Below are 19,822 nucleotides of genomic sequence, written 5' to 3' on the forward strand. Positions count from 1 at the left end.
GCAAGAGAATGCTAGGCCAAGTTTGGGTCGGTGCACTAGGAACACTCATTTTTCCACTATTACAGAATTAAGGGAAAACATGCCTTTTGTTTCTTCTCTCCAGCTATTTCGAAATAGCCACGGTTCAATCGCATTTCCCACACAATCTGATTTTCAAAAGGAGCACACGAGAGTTCTAGGACTCACCCTGTACAACCAGAGGAAGATAAAAATACTAAAACCATTAATGGTCAACCCGGATGGGCCATTAATTTGTGAGCCAATCTATTCAGAGGTCAACAGAAGCCAGAAAATCTGCCATATATTTGGCATTAACATCATTCTATGCAAATTTAAATACTAGAAAGTTTCACCTACCAGAGTTTTTCACTGGGTACCTAGCAAGTGCAATGAGTTTCTTAACAGACAACAGAGGAAGTCAAATCCACTTGATATACACTTGAAAAAGCAAATTCATCCATTTTAATGGAAGCAGGAGTAAGGCTTCATCTAATATTCCTTCAAGTTAGCGCCACCATGCATCAATGCTTGTACCTTTTCATTTTATATACAAAACATTGTCATGGCTATAACTGAAATTTCCCATCAAAATTAAACACAATGGATAGTTTGTGCTAAAGTAAAACAATAACCACACCCACTCCTCTATTATAAAAACAAAAAAGAAAAGAAAAAAATGAAAAAGAAAACGAAGACCAAAACTGGTCAGGACAGCAGTAACAGTAGCTTCGTAGTTTTCATAAATATTGTACATGGCAAGGGGGTGATATATTATATGCAGACAATACTAACCATGTCATATTATTACAACACGCCATGATCTTGATATCTTATTTTTGCGGTCATGGACCCAAACGATAAGAACCATCACCCACAAGGTGACCTTCGATATACAAAGCTGCATTTTGGGAATGATGGGCATCCATTACAACATATGGCATGTCCTCTGAAGGTTTCCAGTGGCGCTTTCTTTGATTTATAAACCAATTATTTATCTGCTTCTGGTCCAAACCAGTTGATTCAGCCAGAGCCACCTTTTCTGTTTCCTGTAAGATAAAAGCCAGAGTACAACAGTCATATCATTTGAAATTGGTAGGAGTTACTCAAGCTAATGGTTCATAAAGGAGAACAAGGAGTTAAATGTTATCTAGTATAGCTTTCAATACTTTCCTGATGTACATATCCTGAGAGAACTGTGGCTGCATTTTGAATGGACATCATAGATTTTGAAAAGTAGAGCATATACTACGGTGACAAAACAGGCATCTTGAAGTGAAAATCATCACCTTGTAATATATAGGTTAACATCCCAAATGCTCGCTTTTTCAGAAGATACAGTAGGTAGGAACCCATTAAGCAACCAGAGTAACCTGAGATTGGACTCATGGGAATCTTTATAGATATAAATCAATGTCACAATTTGATCAAAATTATGTATGATAAGGTAAATGACAAGGTGCATTAAGAACCAATTACATTGGCCAGTAAATTTGTGTGAATCATTAACAGAAAGGGTGATTTCTGACCGAGTTTCCTATTTGTAAAATGGGCGACTTAAAATTATATGGATATTCTAAATGTGTTAAGGCAACTATTAGACATATATCAAAGATTAACGAAGTGAACAAGTTTCTCGTACCGAGGGATAAGGCCATTTGTAGTGCAGATCCCACCAGCTGAGTAACGTTTGTCTTGCATCCTTGGGCAGTTTTCCTTTCTTTTTTTTCTTGGAAAGTTCAAGCTTGAGATTGCCCAAGTACCCACTGTACTTCTTTAGTAGATGGTTTTTCAGTTCCCTATCCTCAGCTCGTGGGTCAATCTCTGGAAGCTCAGTTTCTCCACCACTTCCATCTGGATCCTCTTCAGATGAATCAGCCCCATCACCTTTGTCATCTGTGGATTGAAGAACAAAATTCATATACTTTCGTACGTTCATTTTCATATAGAAGATCCAGAACCTCCTTAATATTACTTTTGTACGTTCATTTTCATTTGTATGTGCTTAGAGCTCATCAATATGATATGAAAATACGAGGGGGAGGAAGCATGCAAGATGTAAAACAAAAAAATCCCTAAGTATAACCCGAACTGTTAGGAAATTGTACAAGCAATAAAAAATGCAAAAGAAAAACCATGACAGCTAGAGAATCATGTGCTCCAATTGCATGGAAGATCATGACAGTAAGCCCATTCAATGCACATATCATGCAAGCATGAAAGCACAAATAAATTTATATAATAACTGCCACCAAGCATAAACATGATAAGTAAAACTTACAACACATTAAATAGCATGTTAGATGTTAAATTTTATTTAAAAATTTTGGATTTTCAAAATCCTTCATAATGTTTAATGGTCCATCATGCTCTTTTGGTATGCATGAACCACCACTTCTTCCTTCCACCTTTTTCTATTGTCTTATTTGTATTTTATTTATTGCTTTGTCATGATGACCTCACCTCCTTGCCCCCATGGAGGACACGTGCCCATGCATTTGGCATTACACATTCTCCATTTGTCTCTCTCTCTTTAGTTGCCACTTCTCTACCCTCCCAGTATTATATTATTTATTTACTATATAAGCCTTGGGCAAGAGTGAGAAAGCACAGAGAGATGTATGAATTTGGGAGAATGAAGGGAGTGAGGTCAATGGCAATTTCCAGCAACATTTTGAAGAGAACTACCTTATGGGTGAGTTTTCAAGCCTAGAAAGAAAACAAACGGGGCATACTGTGATGACCATAAATTGTTGAAACTGAGAATTAATAATAATAATAATAATAATAATAATATTAATAATATTAATAATATTAATAATAATATTAATAATATTAATAATAATAATAATAATAATAATAATAATATAAATAATATAAATAAAAAATAATACAAAATACCTATATAAAGGAATAATTTTGAATGACAGTCTATTGTGTTATTGATACGCCATGGGACCATTTTTTTACAAAAACTTTTCATTTCGAAGATTTTTTTAAAAAGAATACTTAATTAAGATAATAAGATAGGGGAATGATTTCATGCAAAGGTTGTATAGTAGTATAATGCAACCACACCACTAAAAAACCATGTTTTTGGCATTTGTATGACCCTAAATTTTGCACACATTATCTTCATTCCTCATAATCAATCCTACGAAAAAAAGTCAATTTGCACCTTAGATATAGTCAAAATTAGTACCCTCTAACAATGAATCTTGACCTTCCATTTTGTGAATTTCAAGATCTACTACTTAACAAATTCAAACTCACTTTTTCCTTTTTTAGCATTAGTAATCTAATGATGATAACGCTATATAAAAATTTTGGGAATAAAAAAATCTTCTGAGGCCTATATTTAACCATCTCACTAAAATGGATAGCTTATATTAATTAGGCTAGAAAAATACCTTTTAGGGCGTGTTTTCAAAATTTTCCTTTTTGTGATTGTTCTTAAGAATGAAAAGAGTATACATTTAAAAATTTGTGTCAAACAAATATCACTAACATGAATTTTGAAGATAGTTGCATTATATTACTATACAACTATTGCATGAAATCATTCCCCAATAAAATATGAGGTGGCATAATATAAGGTGATGTGTTATAAGGTTGCATTATAAGGAAATAATATGAGGTGATGTGTCAATGAACTGACATTATAAAGTAACAATATAAGGTGATATGTCATGAGGTGGAACATGAAAGTGAGCAGTTAATAAAAAAAGGAGACATAATTTGACATGTGTCAAGTGGAGGAGTGTCCTTCCTCACTTTTAAATATTCTCCTCCCCTCATGAGCTAATCATTATACTCATCAAGTTTTTCCATCTCTCTCTTCCATATGTAAGTCCTCTTTCTCTCTCTTATAATATTTTCTCTCATAAGATCTCATGTAATATTACTCTCTCTCATAATGACTTCATTATGATAAGAATTATTCCTCTCTCGTAATATTCTATCTCATAAGATCTCATGAATTATTTTCTCTCATAATATCCTCATGAAGACAATACTATGCTCACAATGTTAGTATAATTATTTCATAACAATTGTTCTCTCATAATATCCTCATGAAGGCGATATTATTGTCATAATGTTAGTATTATTATCTCATAACAGTTATTTTCTCTCTCTCTCATAATATCCTCATGAAAACAATATTATTCTCATAATGTTAGAACTATTATCTCATAGCAATTATTTTCTCTCTCGCATAAGACTCTCATAAAGATAATATTATTTTCATAATGTTTTCATAAAAATATCATTCTCATAATGATATCTCATGATGACTCGATCATAATAAATGATTTTTCTTCCTCTTATAATATTGTCATAAAAATAATTAAAGAATATTTTTCCCTCTCATAAAGATCTAATAATAGGTTCTTCTCTCTCTCATTAGAATATAATATATTTTTCTCCTATAATATGAACATTTTTATGCTCCCTCTCCCCATACACAAACTCATTTGGTCTTTCTTCCCATACCTTTAGATGAGTGCCATTAATCGCAGTCTTACTCTGGCGACAGTAGCAACATACCAATCTCGTAACATATAAAAGTAAGTGATCTCATTTTCCTGTAAAATAGTTATATAAAAACTGGTATTTTTGTATTTAATTGTAATATTTCCATCTATCAGTATGAATTTTAGATACTTCAAAGTGTTATGTGTAAGTGGCCTTATTTTCCTATTAAACAATCAATTGGAAATTTGTATTTTGCGTTTAATTAAATTGCAATATTTCCGTCTGTGAATTTTAGACAATATAAGCTTTACGTGTTCCTGTAACATGATTATTTGAAAATTTGTATTTCTGTATTTAATAAATTTGTGATATTTCCGTTTATCGTTAAGGATTTTAGATAATTGAAAATTCAGTATTTAACTCTGGATTTCCATAAGAATTCTTCTAATCCCAATAGACTGCTTATAGTGTTAAATTTCAAGAATGTCTCTCAGAACTGCTACCATTCTAAAACTATAGCAAGAAATATTTGACTGGTTATTTATGAAAATGTCAGTGAAAGTGATTGATATAAATCGCTTCATGTGAATTCATGTTACTAGTTTCAAGGATATTTTGAATATATGATATTGTTGTTTTCTGATATTTAATTATAAAGAAGTTTCAGAGATATTTTAGGTATACAACTGGACCTATCTGGTACGCTGGTAAGGAATAAGTGGACTCATCCAGTACGTCGGAAGGGATTAAGTGGACTCATCTGGTACGCCAGTGTGGTAAAAGTGGACCCATCTCGTATGCCAAAAGGGATTAAGTGGACTCATCCGGTACGCCGGTGAGGTATTAATGGACCTATCTGGTACGATGGTAGGAATTAAGTGGACCCATCCAGGACACTGGTGACATATATAGGTGACCTACTTGGGATGTCAGTAGGGTAATTTGTGAAATCTTTTGAATTATGGCTATTACTATTAAAGGATTTATACATGCACTTCCTCATATCGTTTCAATATGCATTCAAATCTTCTGTATTATGTTAAAATTTTGTGTTTCTGAATTTGAAATTGTTCACCATGTATACTTTTCTTCATATTGTTTTAATGTGCATTCTTTTAGAAAATATTTACCTTTTCCAACCATGATTTTTAATGATTATGATGGTCACTTACTGAGTAGCCAAACTCATCAAATTATTGTAAATTCATTTCAGAATAATTACAACTTTATTGTTCGAATGTACAGTAGGATTAGCTTGAAAGAGCTTGAAAGAAGTTTGTGGTCATTGTTAAATTTGTCTTTGTAACTTTATCAAAGATGTATATATAGAGACCTTCATGTTAATCTGAGTTGTGAGTAGACTTGGTACAAGTTTGAAAATTTCTGAATATAAAAATTAGTCTTGATGCAATGTATAGCAAAAATTCCGAATTTGTTCTATTTATATTTTAAGAATAGATTGTCACTCCTCAAGAATGTTAGTTGGGGTGTCATAATTTTTGATATCAAAGCAATAGGTTTAGGATTCCTAGGAAATCTGAATAGGGAATACACTCTAAGTCATACTTATTGTATGAACAGATAAATACGATGTCAAGATCCCTCATGATTGAAACTAGAGTGGAGGGAATTCACAAAGCCTTGGAGACTATGGTTACTCTTATGAAGCATGAAATGGATAAGAATAATCCACCAAGGCAGTCAATTGTGGGAAATAATGGGTGTAATATCGAACAGCTTAAGAAATTAAATCCACCTGTCATTAAGGATGCTGCAGATCCACTAGAAGCTGAGGGATGGATTATGCAATTGGAGAAAATATTTGAAGTAATGGAATATCCTAATGATAAGAAAGTCACCTTGGCAATTTTTATGTTGGAAGGTGAAACAGAACATTGGTGGCGAATGGCAAAAAGAGTACTGGTCCTAGAAAACAAACCCTTGACTTGGGAACATTTAATGAAAAGTACTTCACATATTTTATTCGCGATCAAAAAGAAGTGGAATTTCTAAAATTAGTCCAAGGGAACAGAACAGTAGCATAGTATGAGACCAAGTTTACTAAATTGGTCAGGTTTGCCCCACATATGATCAACGATGAGGCAAGAATGTTGAAAAAATTAGAAAGACGCCTCTGACCAACCATCAGAGGCAGAATATGAGCCCTAAAATTAAGAACTTATGCCTAAATAGTGGATTGAGCCCAAATTGTTGAAAAAGACTGCGAAGATTACCAAAAGAGAAAAAACTAGAGAAGTCGGATTAGACCCACACCATCTAATCGACAACAAACGAAAATGACAAACAAAAAGCAAAGGCCGGCATTATTTCAAAGCCCATCAGAGCCTTGTAAGAAATGTGGGAAGAAACATGGGTTGACACCCTATTATTGCTAAACTGGAGCCTGTTTCAAATGGGGGAAGCTGGGGCACAAGATCAAATATTGTCCTATCACACAAATGCAGCAAAATTCAAAGCATGGAGAGGTAACTCAGAGACCTCAAATGAAAGGAAGAGTATTTACAATCACCCAACAAGATGCCCAAGCCTCAAAATCGGTGATTCAAGATACTCTTACTATCTTTTAAGATATAGCTCATGTTTTGATTGACCATAGATCTACTCATTCATTTGTGTCATCACACTTTACATGCCACTTAAAAATAGAAACAGAACAATTGGAATACATTTTAGAGGTAGCCACACCTTTGGGAAATCAGTTGTTACCAATCTAGTACACAAATCTTGTGTAATAATGATAGAAGAAAATGAACTGTTGGTGGATTTAATACTTTTAGATATTCAAGATTTTTATGTAAACTTAAGCAAGGATTGTCTCTCTGCCTACCATGCAAGTGTTGATTGTTACAAGGAACTAGTTACCTTTTCCATTCCGAATCAACCAGTATTTTACCTCGAGGGTATCAAGGGAACCTCCCCACCATATTTAATCTCCTCCATTAGGGCTAATCGCCTCCTTCAAAGAGCGTGTTAAGGCTTTCTTGCCTATGCTAAAGAGGACAGAAGAGAAAAGATAAACTTAGACGACATTCCGGTTGTTCGGGAATTTCTTGATGTGTTCCCTGAGGAATTAGCACTTAACAGGGAAATTGAATTCTCCATTGAATTGCTTCTCGAGACAACCTTGATCTCTAAAACCCGTTGCCAAATGGCACCTGTTGAACTTAAGGAACTTAAACTCAGTATTCTTAGATAAAGGTTTTATCATACCCAGTATGTCACCTTGGGGTGCTCAGGTACTGTTTGTTAAAAAGAAAGATGGTCCATGAGGTTGTGTATCGACTATAGACAACTAAACTAGGTGACTTTAAAAAATAAGTATCCACTGCCTAAAATTGATGATTTATTTGATCAATTACAAGGATCTCAAGTATTTTAAAAAATAGATCTCAGATCTGGGTATCATCAGCTTAAGATTAGAATTGTTGATATTTTCAAAATAGCTTTCAAAACAAGATATGACCATTATGAATTCTTAGTTATGCCTTTCGGATTAACCAATGCACCAATTGCATTTATGGATCTGATGAATCGAGTCTTTAAGCCCTTTTTGGATAAGTTTATTGTAGTATTCAATGATATTTTAATTTATTCTAAGAATCGAGAGGAGCATGAGCAACATGTAAGGATGGTATTACAAATACTAAGAGGAAAGGAGTTTTATGCCAAACTAAGTAAATGTGAATTTTGGCTAAAACTAGTGACATTTTAGGTCATGTGATATCAAAGGAACGTTTGTCTGTTGATCCTTCAAAGGTTGAAACTGTGATTAATTAGAAGCAACTAAGTAATGTGACTGAAGTTCGAAGATTTTTGGGATAGGCAAGATATTACAAAAGATTTGTAGAAGAATTCTCTCGAATTGCGACTCCATTAACCCGATTTACATAGAAAAATGTCAAATTTGAATGGACAAAAAAATGTGATGAGAGTTTTCAAGAATTAAAAGCTCGATTGGCTACAACAACTATTTTAACTATTCCTGCGGGAAGTGGGGGATTTGAGATTTACAGTGGTGCTTCACACAAAGGCTTAGGATGTGTATTAATACAACATGGGAAGCTAGTGGCATATGCATCTAGACAGTTGAAGGAATATGAGATGAAATATCCAACCCATGACTTAAAACTGGCTGCAATAGTATTTACATTAAAGATTTGGAGGCATTATTTATATAGTGCACAATTTGAAATATATACAGATCATAGGAGTTTGAAATACCTCTCTTCTTAGAAATATTTAAATATGGGACAGGTAAGATGGATGAATTTTCTAAAAGACTATGATTGTACAATCCATTACCATTTGGGTAAAGCTAATGTTGTGGCAGATGCTCTGAGTAGGAAGTCTGCAGGAGTTCTAACTCATCTAATGATTAAAGATTGACGACTACTGGAAGAAATTAAATATTGGAGCTCAGAATTTCATTTAAAGAATTCCGGCACTATTGTTGCTAATTTATGTGTGAAGCCAACTCTCATTCTGAGAACTAAAGAGGCACAATTAAACGACACTCGAATGGTAGCAATTATGGAAAAGGTAACTGAAGGGTCAAGACTAGATTTTGAAATTCAGCTAGATGGCATATTGAGATTCAGAGGGAGACTTTGTATTCCAAGTGATGAAATTTTAAAAAGGGAGATCTTGGATGAATCTCATCGATCCTTATATATTGTGCATCCTGGTCGTAATAAAATGTATCAGAATCTATGAAGCAATTATCGGTGGAACAATATGAAAAAAGAGCTTGCTGAATTTGTGTCTAAGTGCTTGGTGTGCCAACAAATTAAGGTGGAACACCTAAAACCCGAGGAAATGTTACAACCTTTACTCGAGCCCGAATGGAAATCGGAACACAAAACTATGGACTTTGTTAAAGGCTTAACCAGAACAAAAAATAGTCACAATGCCATTTGGGTGATTGTGGATAGACTAACCGAATCTGCTCAATTTTTGCCATCGAAGTAACAACTTCAATAGATAAGCTGGCAAGACTATATGCTCCAGAAATTTGTGAGACTGCACGAAACCCCAATTACAATTGTGTCTGATAGAGATCCCTGATTTACCTCTCAATTTTGGAAGAGTTTACAGGAAGCTATGGGTACCAAGGAAATTTTAGTATGGCAATTCATCCTCAAATAGATGGACAATCGGAGACAATAATTCAGACTTCAGAAGATATGCTTAGAGCTTGTGTGATGAATTTTAAAAGTTGGGATGATCATTTGCCTTTGATTGAATTTGCCTACAATAATAGTTATTAGTCCAGTATTATAATGGCACCATATGAGGCTTTATACGAAAGAAAGTGTAGATCACCAATCTATTGGATGATCATCCGGAATAGACTTCAAAGTGCTCAAAGTAGACAGAAAAGTTATGCAGATAAGCATAGAAGAAAATTGGAATATCAAGTAGGGGACCATGTATTTCTGAAGGTATCTCGTTCCAAGGGTATAATGAGATTTTGGAAAAAAAAAAAAGTTAAGCCCAAGGTTTATTGGATGGCATATAGAATTGCCTTGCCCCTAGAATTATCAGACATTCATAATGTGTTTAATATGCACTAACGAGCCTAACCTGTCACACATCATTAACCATGGACCTCTTCAAGTTAGAAATGGCTTAACATGCACTAACGAGCCCATTCAAATTCTCGAACGGAAAGAGCAAGTGTTGAGATCTAAGGTGATACCATTAATAAAAACTTTGCTGCAACATCATTCGTTAGAAGAAGCCACTTGAGAACGAGAAGACAAAATCAAGGAGAAGTACCCCCATCTTTTTCATCAATCAGGAAATACCTTTTTCATCAATCAGGTAATAACAATAATAATAATAATAATAATAATATCATTATTACTAATAATAATAATAATAATAATAATAAATAATACAAAATTAAAGTAATAATTTTGAATGATAGTCCATTGTGTTAATAATACACCATTGGACCATTCTTTTACAAAACTTTTCATTTCCACAACTTTGATGAGAAGAATAGTTAATTAAGAAAATAAGATATGAGGTGGCCTAATACGAGGTGATGTGTCATCATGTGGCTTTATAAGGTAATAATATGAGGTGATGTGTCATGAGGTGACACATGAAAGTGAGAAGTTAACAAAAAAAGAGGACACATAATTTGACATGTGTCAAGTAGAGGAGTATCCTCCCTCACTTCTAAATATCCTCCTCTCTTCATGAGCTATTCATTATGCTTATCAAGTTTTTCTATCTCTCTTCCATAAGTAAGTCTTCTTTTTCTCGCTTATAATATTATCTCTCATAAGATCTCATGCAATATTCATCTCTCATAATGATTTCATTATGGTAAAAATTATTCCTCTCTCTCATATGATATTCTTTCTCATAAGATCTCACGAATTACTCTCTCATAATATCCACATGAAGCCAATATTATTCTCATAATGTTAGTATTATTATCCAAAAAAATTATTCTCTCTCTCTCTCTCTCATAATATTCTCATAAAGATAATATTATTTACATAATGCTTTCATAAAAATAGTATCATTCTCATAATGATGTCTCATGATGACTCTATCATAACAAATGATTTTTCTTTCTCTTATAATATTCTCATAAAACAAATTAAATATATTTCTCTCTTATAAAAGACCTCATAATAGGTTCTTATCTCTCTCATTAGAATATAATATTTCTCTGCAGTAATATGAACATTGTTATACTCCCACTCCTCATACACAAACTCATTTGGTCTCTCTTCCCATACCTTTAGATGAACGCCATTAATCCCAATCTTACTCTGGCGCCAGTAGCAACATACCCATCTTGTAACATACAAAAGTAAATTCTCCCATTTTCCTATAAAATAGTTATATAAAAAATGGTATTTCTGCATTTAATTGTAATATTTCTGTCTATCAGTATGAATTCTAGATATTGTAAAGTGTTATATGTAAGTGGCCTTATTTTCCTGTAAAACAATCATTTGGAAATTTGTATTTCTGTGTTTAATTAAATTGCAATATTGCAGTCTGTGAAATTTAGACGCTATAAGTTTTACGTATTCCTGTAACATGATTATTTGAAAATTTGTATTTCCGTATTTAATAAATTTGTGATATTTCCGTTTATTATTAAGAATTTAGATAGTTGAAAATTTAATATTTAACTCTAGATTTCTTTAAGAATTCTTCTATTGCTAATAGACTGCTTATCATGTTAAATTTCAAGAATGTCTCTCAGAACTGCAACCTTTCTGAAATTATAGCAAAAAATATTTGACTGGTTATTTATGGAAATGGCAGTGAAAGTGATTGATATAAATTGCTTCATGTGAATTCATGTTAATGATTTCAATGATATTTTGAATATATGATATTGTATATTTTCCTGATATTTAATGATAAAGAAGTTTCAGAGATATTTTAAGTATACAAGTAGACCTATCCGTTACACCAGTAGGGAATAAGTGGACTCATCCGATATGCCAGTGAGGTATAAGTGGATATATCTGATATGTTAGTAGAGATTAAGTGGACTCAACCGATACGGTGAAGAGGTATAAGTGGGCCTATCTGGTTTGCCAGAAGGGATTAAGTGGACTCATTCAGTACACCAGTGAAGTATGAGTGGACCTATCCAGTATGCCGGTAGGGATTAAGTGGACGCTTCCAAGATGCTGGTGGGGCTATGTAGGTGACCTACTTGGGATGCCAGTAGGGTACTTTGTGAAATCTTTTGAATTATGAGCATTTATATTAAAGGATTTATATACACACTTCCTCATATTGTTTCACTATGCATTCAAATCTTCTGGATTATGTTAAAATTGTGTGTTTTTTAATTTGAAATTGTTCTCCATATATGTTTTTCCTCATATTGTTTTAATATGCATTCTTTTAAAAAATATTTACATTTTCCAACCATGATTTTTAATGAATATGATGGTCATTTACTGAATAGCCAAACTCATCAAATTATTGTGAATTCTATTCAGAATAATTGCAGCGTTATTGTTCGAATATACAACAGGAGTAACTTGGAAAAAGTTTGTAGTCATGGTTAAGTTTGTCTTTGTAACTTTTGTTCTATCAAAGTTGTATATATAGAGACCTTCAATATGAGTTATGAGTAGACTTTGTACAAGTTTGAAAATTTTTTAATGGAATAATTAGTCTTAATGCAATGTGTAGCAGGAATTTTGAATTTGTTCTATTTATATTTTAAGGATAGACTGTCACTCCTTAGGAATGTTAGTTGGGGTGTGACACATGCTTTCTCTCTAGTAATAGAAAGGATTGATTTGAAGCTATGTTCTCACAATTTTTCAAGTAATGTTTTTGTTTAAAATATCTTTTAATTTACCATGTGAGAAATGTTTTGTGCTTCTTTTTCCCAATCAACGTGTGTGTTCTACCAATTGGATGATGTTTTTCTTGTGAGAGAAGTCTTGGTACAATTGATGATTCTTGTATAATACCAATTGGAAATACATCAGTATTTTGTTACTGTGGTTTTGTACGGGTCCCATGAATGTACAACTCAAGGATTCAAGAATTTATTTTTCGATTTGGATGTATGCTGAGAGTGTACTCGCCAAAACCCGTTTGCACCTCAGAATTTTACCGAGACAGGTGTTTAACACTTAGAAGACCACGAGAGCATCTCGTGCCGTCAGATCCCCTGTTTTTGGGTTTCGTGTTTGGGAGTTCATGTCTATCGTGATGTTTGAAAAAGAGCGATGAGACCCCCCTTATAAATAACAATTTTGAACTGTTAAACGGAAGTATTTTTCTGGAGATGTCTATTGATGACTTGTTAACTATGAAGACGAGGTTTGTGTAAGGCCAGATTCTGTATTTCCATTGTCACTTTGAATTAGCTCCAAATCCTGCTCCGATTCCTATGGGAATCCAACTTGTACTAAGAGTGTTTCAGTTTTTAGATATAACCTCCGAAACACGCTCCGATTCCTATGGGAGTCCGACTTGTATTAGGAAGTTTATGGTACTTTTATGGCTTAAACCCTGTTTAGTAGAGGTGTGCTGCCAAATTTTTCCCAAGATGTGAATTAGTCAAATTTATCGAACGTGAATTAAAACCATCAGGTGTGACTCGAGCTATCGACTTAAGTTAGATTATAGACCGTAAGTCAGGCTATGGACTGTAAGTCAGATTATGGACTGTATATCAGGCTATTGACTGTAAGTCAGATTATGGACTGTAAATCAGGCTATCAACTATAAGTCAGATTATGGACTATAAGTCAGGCTATCGACTAAAAGTCAGATTATGGACTGTAAGTCAAACTATCGATTGTAAGTCAGATTATGGATTGTAAGTCAGGTTATCGACAGTAAGTCAGATTATGGAGAGTGAAAGACTATCAATTGTAAGTCAGATTATGGATTGTATGTCAGATTATCAACTTTAAGCCAGGCTATGGACTGTAAGTTAGATTATGGAGTGTAAGTTAGACTATCGATTGTAAGTCAGATTATAGACTGTAAGTCAAATTATTGAATGTAAGTCAGATTATGAACTGTAAGTCAAGCGATCAACTATAAGTTAGATTATGGACTGTAAGTCATACTATCGATTGTAAGTCAGATTATGGATTGTAAGTCAGGCTATCGACTGTAAGTTAGGCTATCGATCATTGGTTAAGCTATCAACCGTCAGTTAGGCCATCAACCGTCAGTGAGGCCAGCGACCGTCAGTTAAGCTATCGATTGTCAGTTAGGTCATCGACCCTCAGTTAGGTCATCGACCCTCATTGAGGCTATCGACCGTTTGTCAGGCTATCCATCATCTGTCAGGTTATCCACCATCTCTAAGAATATCTATTTTGAAGTGTTGATCCACGAGATGACTGTTGGAAAATCGTTGAAAGTAATAACCTAGGATTTTGTAAAGCCAGATCAGTTCTAAGGATGCACATCAATTAATAAGGTAGCAGAGGCTCCAATTTCATTGTAAATTGGAAGGTATGTTATATATTAGTTGATTTAATGGGTTGATCCGGTCATGTGCAAAGTTTTTGTAGAATTCGAAAGAAGCAAAGGCCTTACGTTTAAGTGACCGATGTATATCGTTTGTCATGATTTCCAAAGACAGTGTAGTAAGGGATGAGCAGAAGAGCCACCAGACATGTTTTTTTATTTTGAAGCTTGTTTTTGGAACCTACAGAATGGTGAGGGTGACATTGTCCTGTAAAAGACTATTCCATCACTGTCAGGACTTTTGGCCCAGGGACAATTGAATTAAATTCACGTCTGGTGTGGTCCTTATGCCCTCGATATCCGGAGATAATTGTTCTGTAAAAGGACTACCCCGTCACTGTCAAGACTTTTGGCACAAGGACATTTGAATTAAATTCACATCTGATAAGGTCCTTATGCCCCCGATAGCCGGATATTTTTGTTATTGCTTTTACGCCTTAGGAGGCATGTTTTGTATGAGATTTATGGTAAGGCTTCCTAACCTTAAGGAGGCCTAAACTTGGACCTAGTTCTTTTATGTGTGTTTTTATGGGCTATGTTGAACACCACAAAGGAAATAAATTTTTGGACCCAGAGTCAACATTGGTAATAAAGTCCAGGGATGCAAAAATTTTTTAAAACACATGCTTTGATGAGCAGGATAATGAATATTAAGCTCGACATTATAAAATGTAAATCTAGTGAGCCTGAAAATCCTGAGCACTTAGAACCCAGGAGAAGTAAGAGAATCAGGAAACCAATTGTTTTTTGTCCTGATTTCCAGTTGTATCTTTCGAAAGAAGGATCTAAAACTTTTATGAAACAACAATAAAACTTTTGAGAAGCAATGTCCTTGTGTGACGCTCCTTTCTAGAGGGAGGTAGTCAACGATGAGATAAAAACAATATTGGAGAATTATAAATGGATATTGGCAGATTTACGTCCTGGTGCTAAGCCCTTAGGATGTAAATGGTTTTTAAAAGGAAAATAAGGGTGGATGGTAGCATTGAAAATATAAAGCAAGATTGGTTGCTAAAGGGTTTAAACAAAGGTAGGCGTTGATCTCTTTGATACCTATGCACCTGTTGCTTGTATTCTACCATTCGAGTTCTCCTTGTCCTAACCTCTGTACACTATCTAGAAATGCATCAGATGAATGTTAATACTGCTTTTTTTCATGGTGAACTAGATGTAGAAATTTATGTTGATCTACCTGAGGGATTGTCTATGAGGGACAAGAGCACAAATTGTGAAATCCCTATACAGTTTGAAGTAATCAACCAAGCCATGGCACAAAAATTTAATAGAATTATTTTATCACACGCATTTCAGATTAGTGATGCTGATACGTGTGTTTACGCTAGAGTTTGTGATAATGCGGTAGTTTTTAATTTGCCTGTATACAGATGATATGCTCATACTAGGCAACAATTCTGCATGCATCAAGGACACAAAGAACTTATTGTCTTCTGACTTTAGTATGAAAGACATGAGGCTTGCTGATGTGATACTTGGAACTAAAATAATGAGACAATCAAAACTAAAATAATGCGACAATCGACTGGGTATGTTTTAACCTAGAGCCACTATATAAAGAAAGTGCTCAAAAGATTTGATCACTTTGATTCCAAGCCAGTTTCAACCCCTTATGATCCTCACATTAAACTCAACAAGCGAATTGGACAATGCCAGAGTCAATAGATGGATAATGTATGCAATGTCATACACTAGACCAAATATAGCCTTTGATGTGGATAAACTGAGTAGAAATACTGGTACCCAGTTTAAGAGCATTGGATGCAGATTTTAGGGAACTAAGATATTTGAAAGGAATTATAGACCATAACCTACATAATCTGGGTGATCCACTGTATTGAAGGTACAGTGATGTTTTCTAGATTCTTATGAATCTATGACTTTTAGATGTATCTCCACTTGTGGTGGGGGTGTATTTTTGGGATTCCAAGAGATAGAGTTATATCTCCAACTGATTGGAGAAAATTGTCGTGGAACCCATTGTGAGAAGTCTAAGTGGCTAAGGAACTTGCTCGTAGACGTACCACCTGTTTAAGGCCAAGGCTTGCAATCTCATACGGTGCGACTGTGAAGTTTTGCATAACATGCGAAGGTTAGGGATTTGTTTCAATAAATCCAGTTATACTCGCTTGAGGCACAGTCACTTGAGACTTATGCTTGAAATGGAGTTATAGTTGTACTTTATATCAGCTATACCTAGCACTTGGTAGAATATTGAGAAAAACCTTGCAAGGCAGGCACCATGTCTGGAAGAAAGCTAGAGCGATGGGATTGCGCCCAAATGAATTTTTGCCACAGGGCGATGGGAGCCCTACCTAGTATAAGGAGATCCCAAGTCCAAGGTTCAAGAGGAAAGTAGGTCACTCATGTGATGTCTGATGGTTGTGGGTAACACAAAAGTTTTATATTATGGAAATTTACAAAATTTCTACCCCTTCCCTGGCTGTGTAGTACATTCAGAAAGAAAGAAAAACATCATTGAATCTGCAAAAAACATCATTTAGAAAATTTCTACCTAGGATAACAGTTGACATTCAGAAAAAATAAAAAAGTAAATAAAAAATCATTGAATCGGTATATAGGAAAACCATGATTAAGCAGGTCTACAACTAAAATTTTGAATGCATGTAAGGTGGTTCTAAATCAAGTCCACAAAGGAACCTATCAAGCTAACACACCGGGACAACCCCATAACAAAAAAGATTCAAATGTCATAGCACCAAGAAATTTTTGTAAGAATGCCATGAATACAAGAGTTCTTCCAACTAAAAGCTAATAGAGGGGCCATGTTTAGCCATTGGTGTTGGTGATGACACCTACCATAAAATTAACATTACTGTTATGTCTATTAATAAGATAATCATACAAATATCAATTGAAGCGTCAAGCTTGAGTCTGTGCCTTAAAAATCTACCATCACAGTACTTCTTCATAAAGGAAAGCAAACAAGGTTCCATGCTTGTTTCAACCATATAGCTCCTCATTAGTCACCTTTGGCAAATATGTGATACAAGCACTCTCACAATATGACCAAGAATCATCATTTAAGCGATCAACAAAGACAAAAACTATGGAGGAGTTCAAGATACCAGATATAGAAAGCATGATGAATGAAAAGTTCAAGGAAAGAGGTGTCAGTAGACATATGCTACATTTAGTTTGACGAAATTTTGATAGCAAGGTTGTCTTTTTCTTCCACTCATTTAGGTGTGATAAATGGGCCAGCTTGGTCTAATCCACTATTCATGGGTGCTGGACTTTCCTGACCCACAATTTTAAGCTAAAACCACCAAAACACCGAAAAAGAAAAACATTACCCAAAACCACTTACCAATTTTTCATAAATAAGCAGCTTCTTGTCAAAGTTGTTTTGTTGTCCAAAAGGGACCCATATATAGAGACAGAAATTGCAGATGACCAAAATGCTGACAGATCATATTGGTCCATAAGTTTGAAGTCCATCACCACAATCTCCCTTTTGCTCTGATTGGGGGAACAATGTGCATTATGGGCTTGGGGATTAATCTATCCCCACTCACAGACCCATTTCAACCATCGGGTTCTTAGAATATTATTAAACTTATTGGGCAACGATTGGCAAATATTGCTTCTCTGAACATGCATTGACTATGCATAAGTTTTCATAACAGTGCAGAGGTGGTTCCTATAAAGTCTAAACCGCAAGACATGCTGCTTCAACTTGCATGCTGGCTATGTTCTCTATTTGTTTTACGCCTAGGATATCCTCATGAAATCATCTATAAAAATGATAATGCGTTCAAAATGTTTGTTCACTACATGATCTCTTGGATTTCTTATTTCTAAATGATCTATATAAATTTCTTTCTGACCTTCTCGAGGATGAGAAGATTCATTGAAGAAACGTCTCAAGGATATTGACTGGAATACACGAGATGTTAAAGGTAGACACTCCAATACACAGATAGCAAGAATAAGTGTTTGTTGTTTCTTGTCAAGTTTAAGAGTGTTAATCAAAATTCTCATCTAGCAGTTCCCTAATTTCAATATGGTGCTAACACGGCTATAATTTTCTAGCCCTAATAAAAGAATGACCATATTTTTAGAGAGACAATGTTTGACCCATCATCTAGCAGTTCCCTAATTTCAATATGGTGCTAACATGGCTATAATTTTATATCCCTAATAAAAGAATGACCATATTTTTAGAGAGACAATGTTTGAACCATGATATAGGTTTCCAAAAACTGAAAGTCAATGGTTTCTATCCAATTGGTTGGCTGTTTAACCTGGATACAAGTTGCAGTAACATAAGCACATAGTCCGAAAGTTTTAATTCAATATGTTCACGCCATTCTTATGATCTAACTAAAAGCTAGCCATTCTTCTTCTAATAAAGTGAATCCAGTATTTCAGGTAAAGTATATTTCACTTTAGACTCTGAGATGTGGCTTGAATCATTTTTTAATTTTCTTAAACCATTTTTTAATAACTGATCTGAAATGAGATAAACAGTCAGTCATCCCAAATTTGAATATCCAATAAGAAGGTGATGGGAAGCCCAAGCAGTTATTTATATCTCATGCCACCCAAGCAATTTATTCTTATATCATTAGAGTAATGGTCAGGAGTGACAAAAAGATGCAAATCAAATTCTTCAGTTAAGCAAAAAAGACAGGAGAAATCTTACTTGAAAAAGTTGAATTTCATTAATTATTCTACTTTCAATCATTGACAAATATTTCAATTAACAAATGTTTTATTCTTTAGATACTTAAAGAATAATCCAAGCAATTTTAATAAAGCTGTCCCCAATGCTTGACTACTACCATATCTCTATGGTCCCCACACCAGAGAACCAAGATATCAATAAAACTTGGATAGAAGTACAATATAGAATCAAGTGATCCAAGTCGCATCTAGAAATATGCCCAAGGTTGCATTGCTTAAATTCACAAAAAATGGTTCACATTTATTTTTGGCAAGAGATGGGCAATAAACAAGTTCCATTTCCAAAGGTGCTAAGGATCCCTGTCCCAAACTACGTGCTTTCTAACATTTGAATCTGTCATGTTCCTTCTGCTAAGCCTAAAAGGCCAAGTTCAATAAGTTTTCTTTCCTATTAATATCTCAATTTCTTTCCTATTGATTTCTCAATTTCTTTCATTTATTGCTTATATTTGTTACTCTATTAATTTTCTCATAATTATTCTCATTTATTATCATGTTTAGCATCCTATATAAGTGTAGACATGCAGTATAGCCTCTATAAACCATATTACACATATTAGTACGCATTTTCTCCCACTTTCTCTATTCCCCTATAGCCCAGGATGAATAT

General features: G+C 34.3%; 1 protein-coding gene across 1 annotated transcript in view; it reads right to left on the bottom strand.

Annotated features, from left to right (window-relative positions):
- Positions 1-517: 517 nt before the first annotated feature.
- The window catches only part of KNAT1 (homeobox knotted-like protein), a 49,333-nt gene continuing 30,028 nt past the window's right edge, over positions 518-19,822 (bottom strand). The window contains exons 6-7 of the mRNA XM_020670095.2: positions 1,640-1,893; positions 518-1,046 (exon numbers count right to left, since the gene is read on the bottom strand). Coding sequence (XP_020525754.1) covers positions 843-1,046; positions 1,640-1,893 — 458 coding nt within the window. The 3' untranslated portion in view covers positions 518-842. The remainder of the gene's footprint in view (positions 1,047-1,639; positions 1,894-19,822) is intronic.

Source organism: Amborella trichopoda, chromosome 12, assembly GCF_054954075.1.
Source record: "Amborella trichopoda isolate Santa Cruz 75 chromosome 12, AtrichopodaSantaCruz75HAP2 v2.0, whole genome shotgun sequence".
NCBI classification, from domain to species: domain Eukaryota; kingdom Viridiplantae; phylum Streptophyta; class Magnoliopsida; order Amborellales; family Amborellaceae; genus Amborella; species Amborella trichopoda.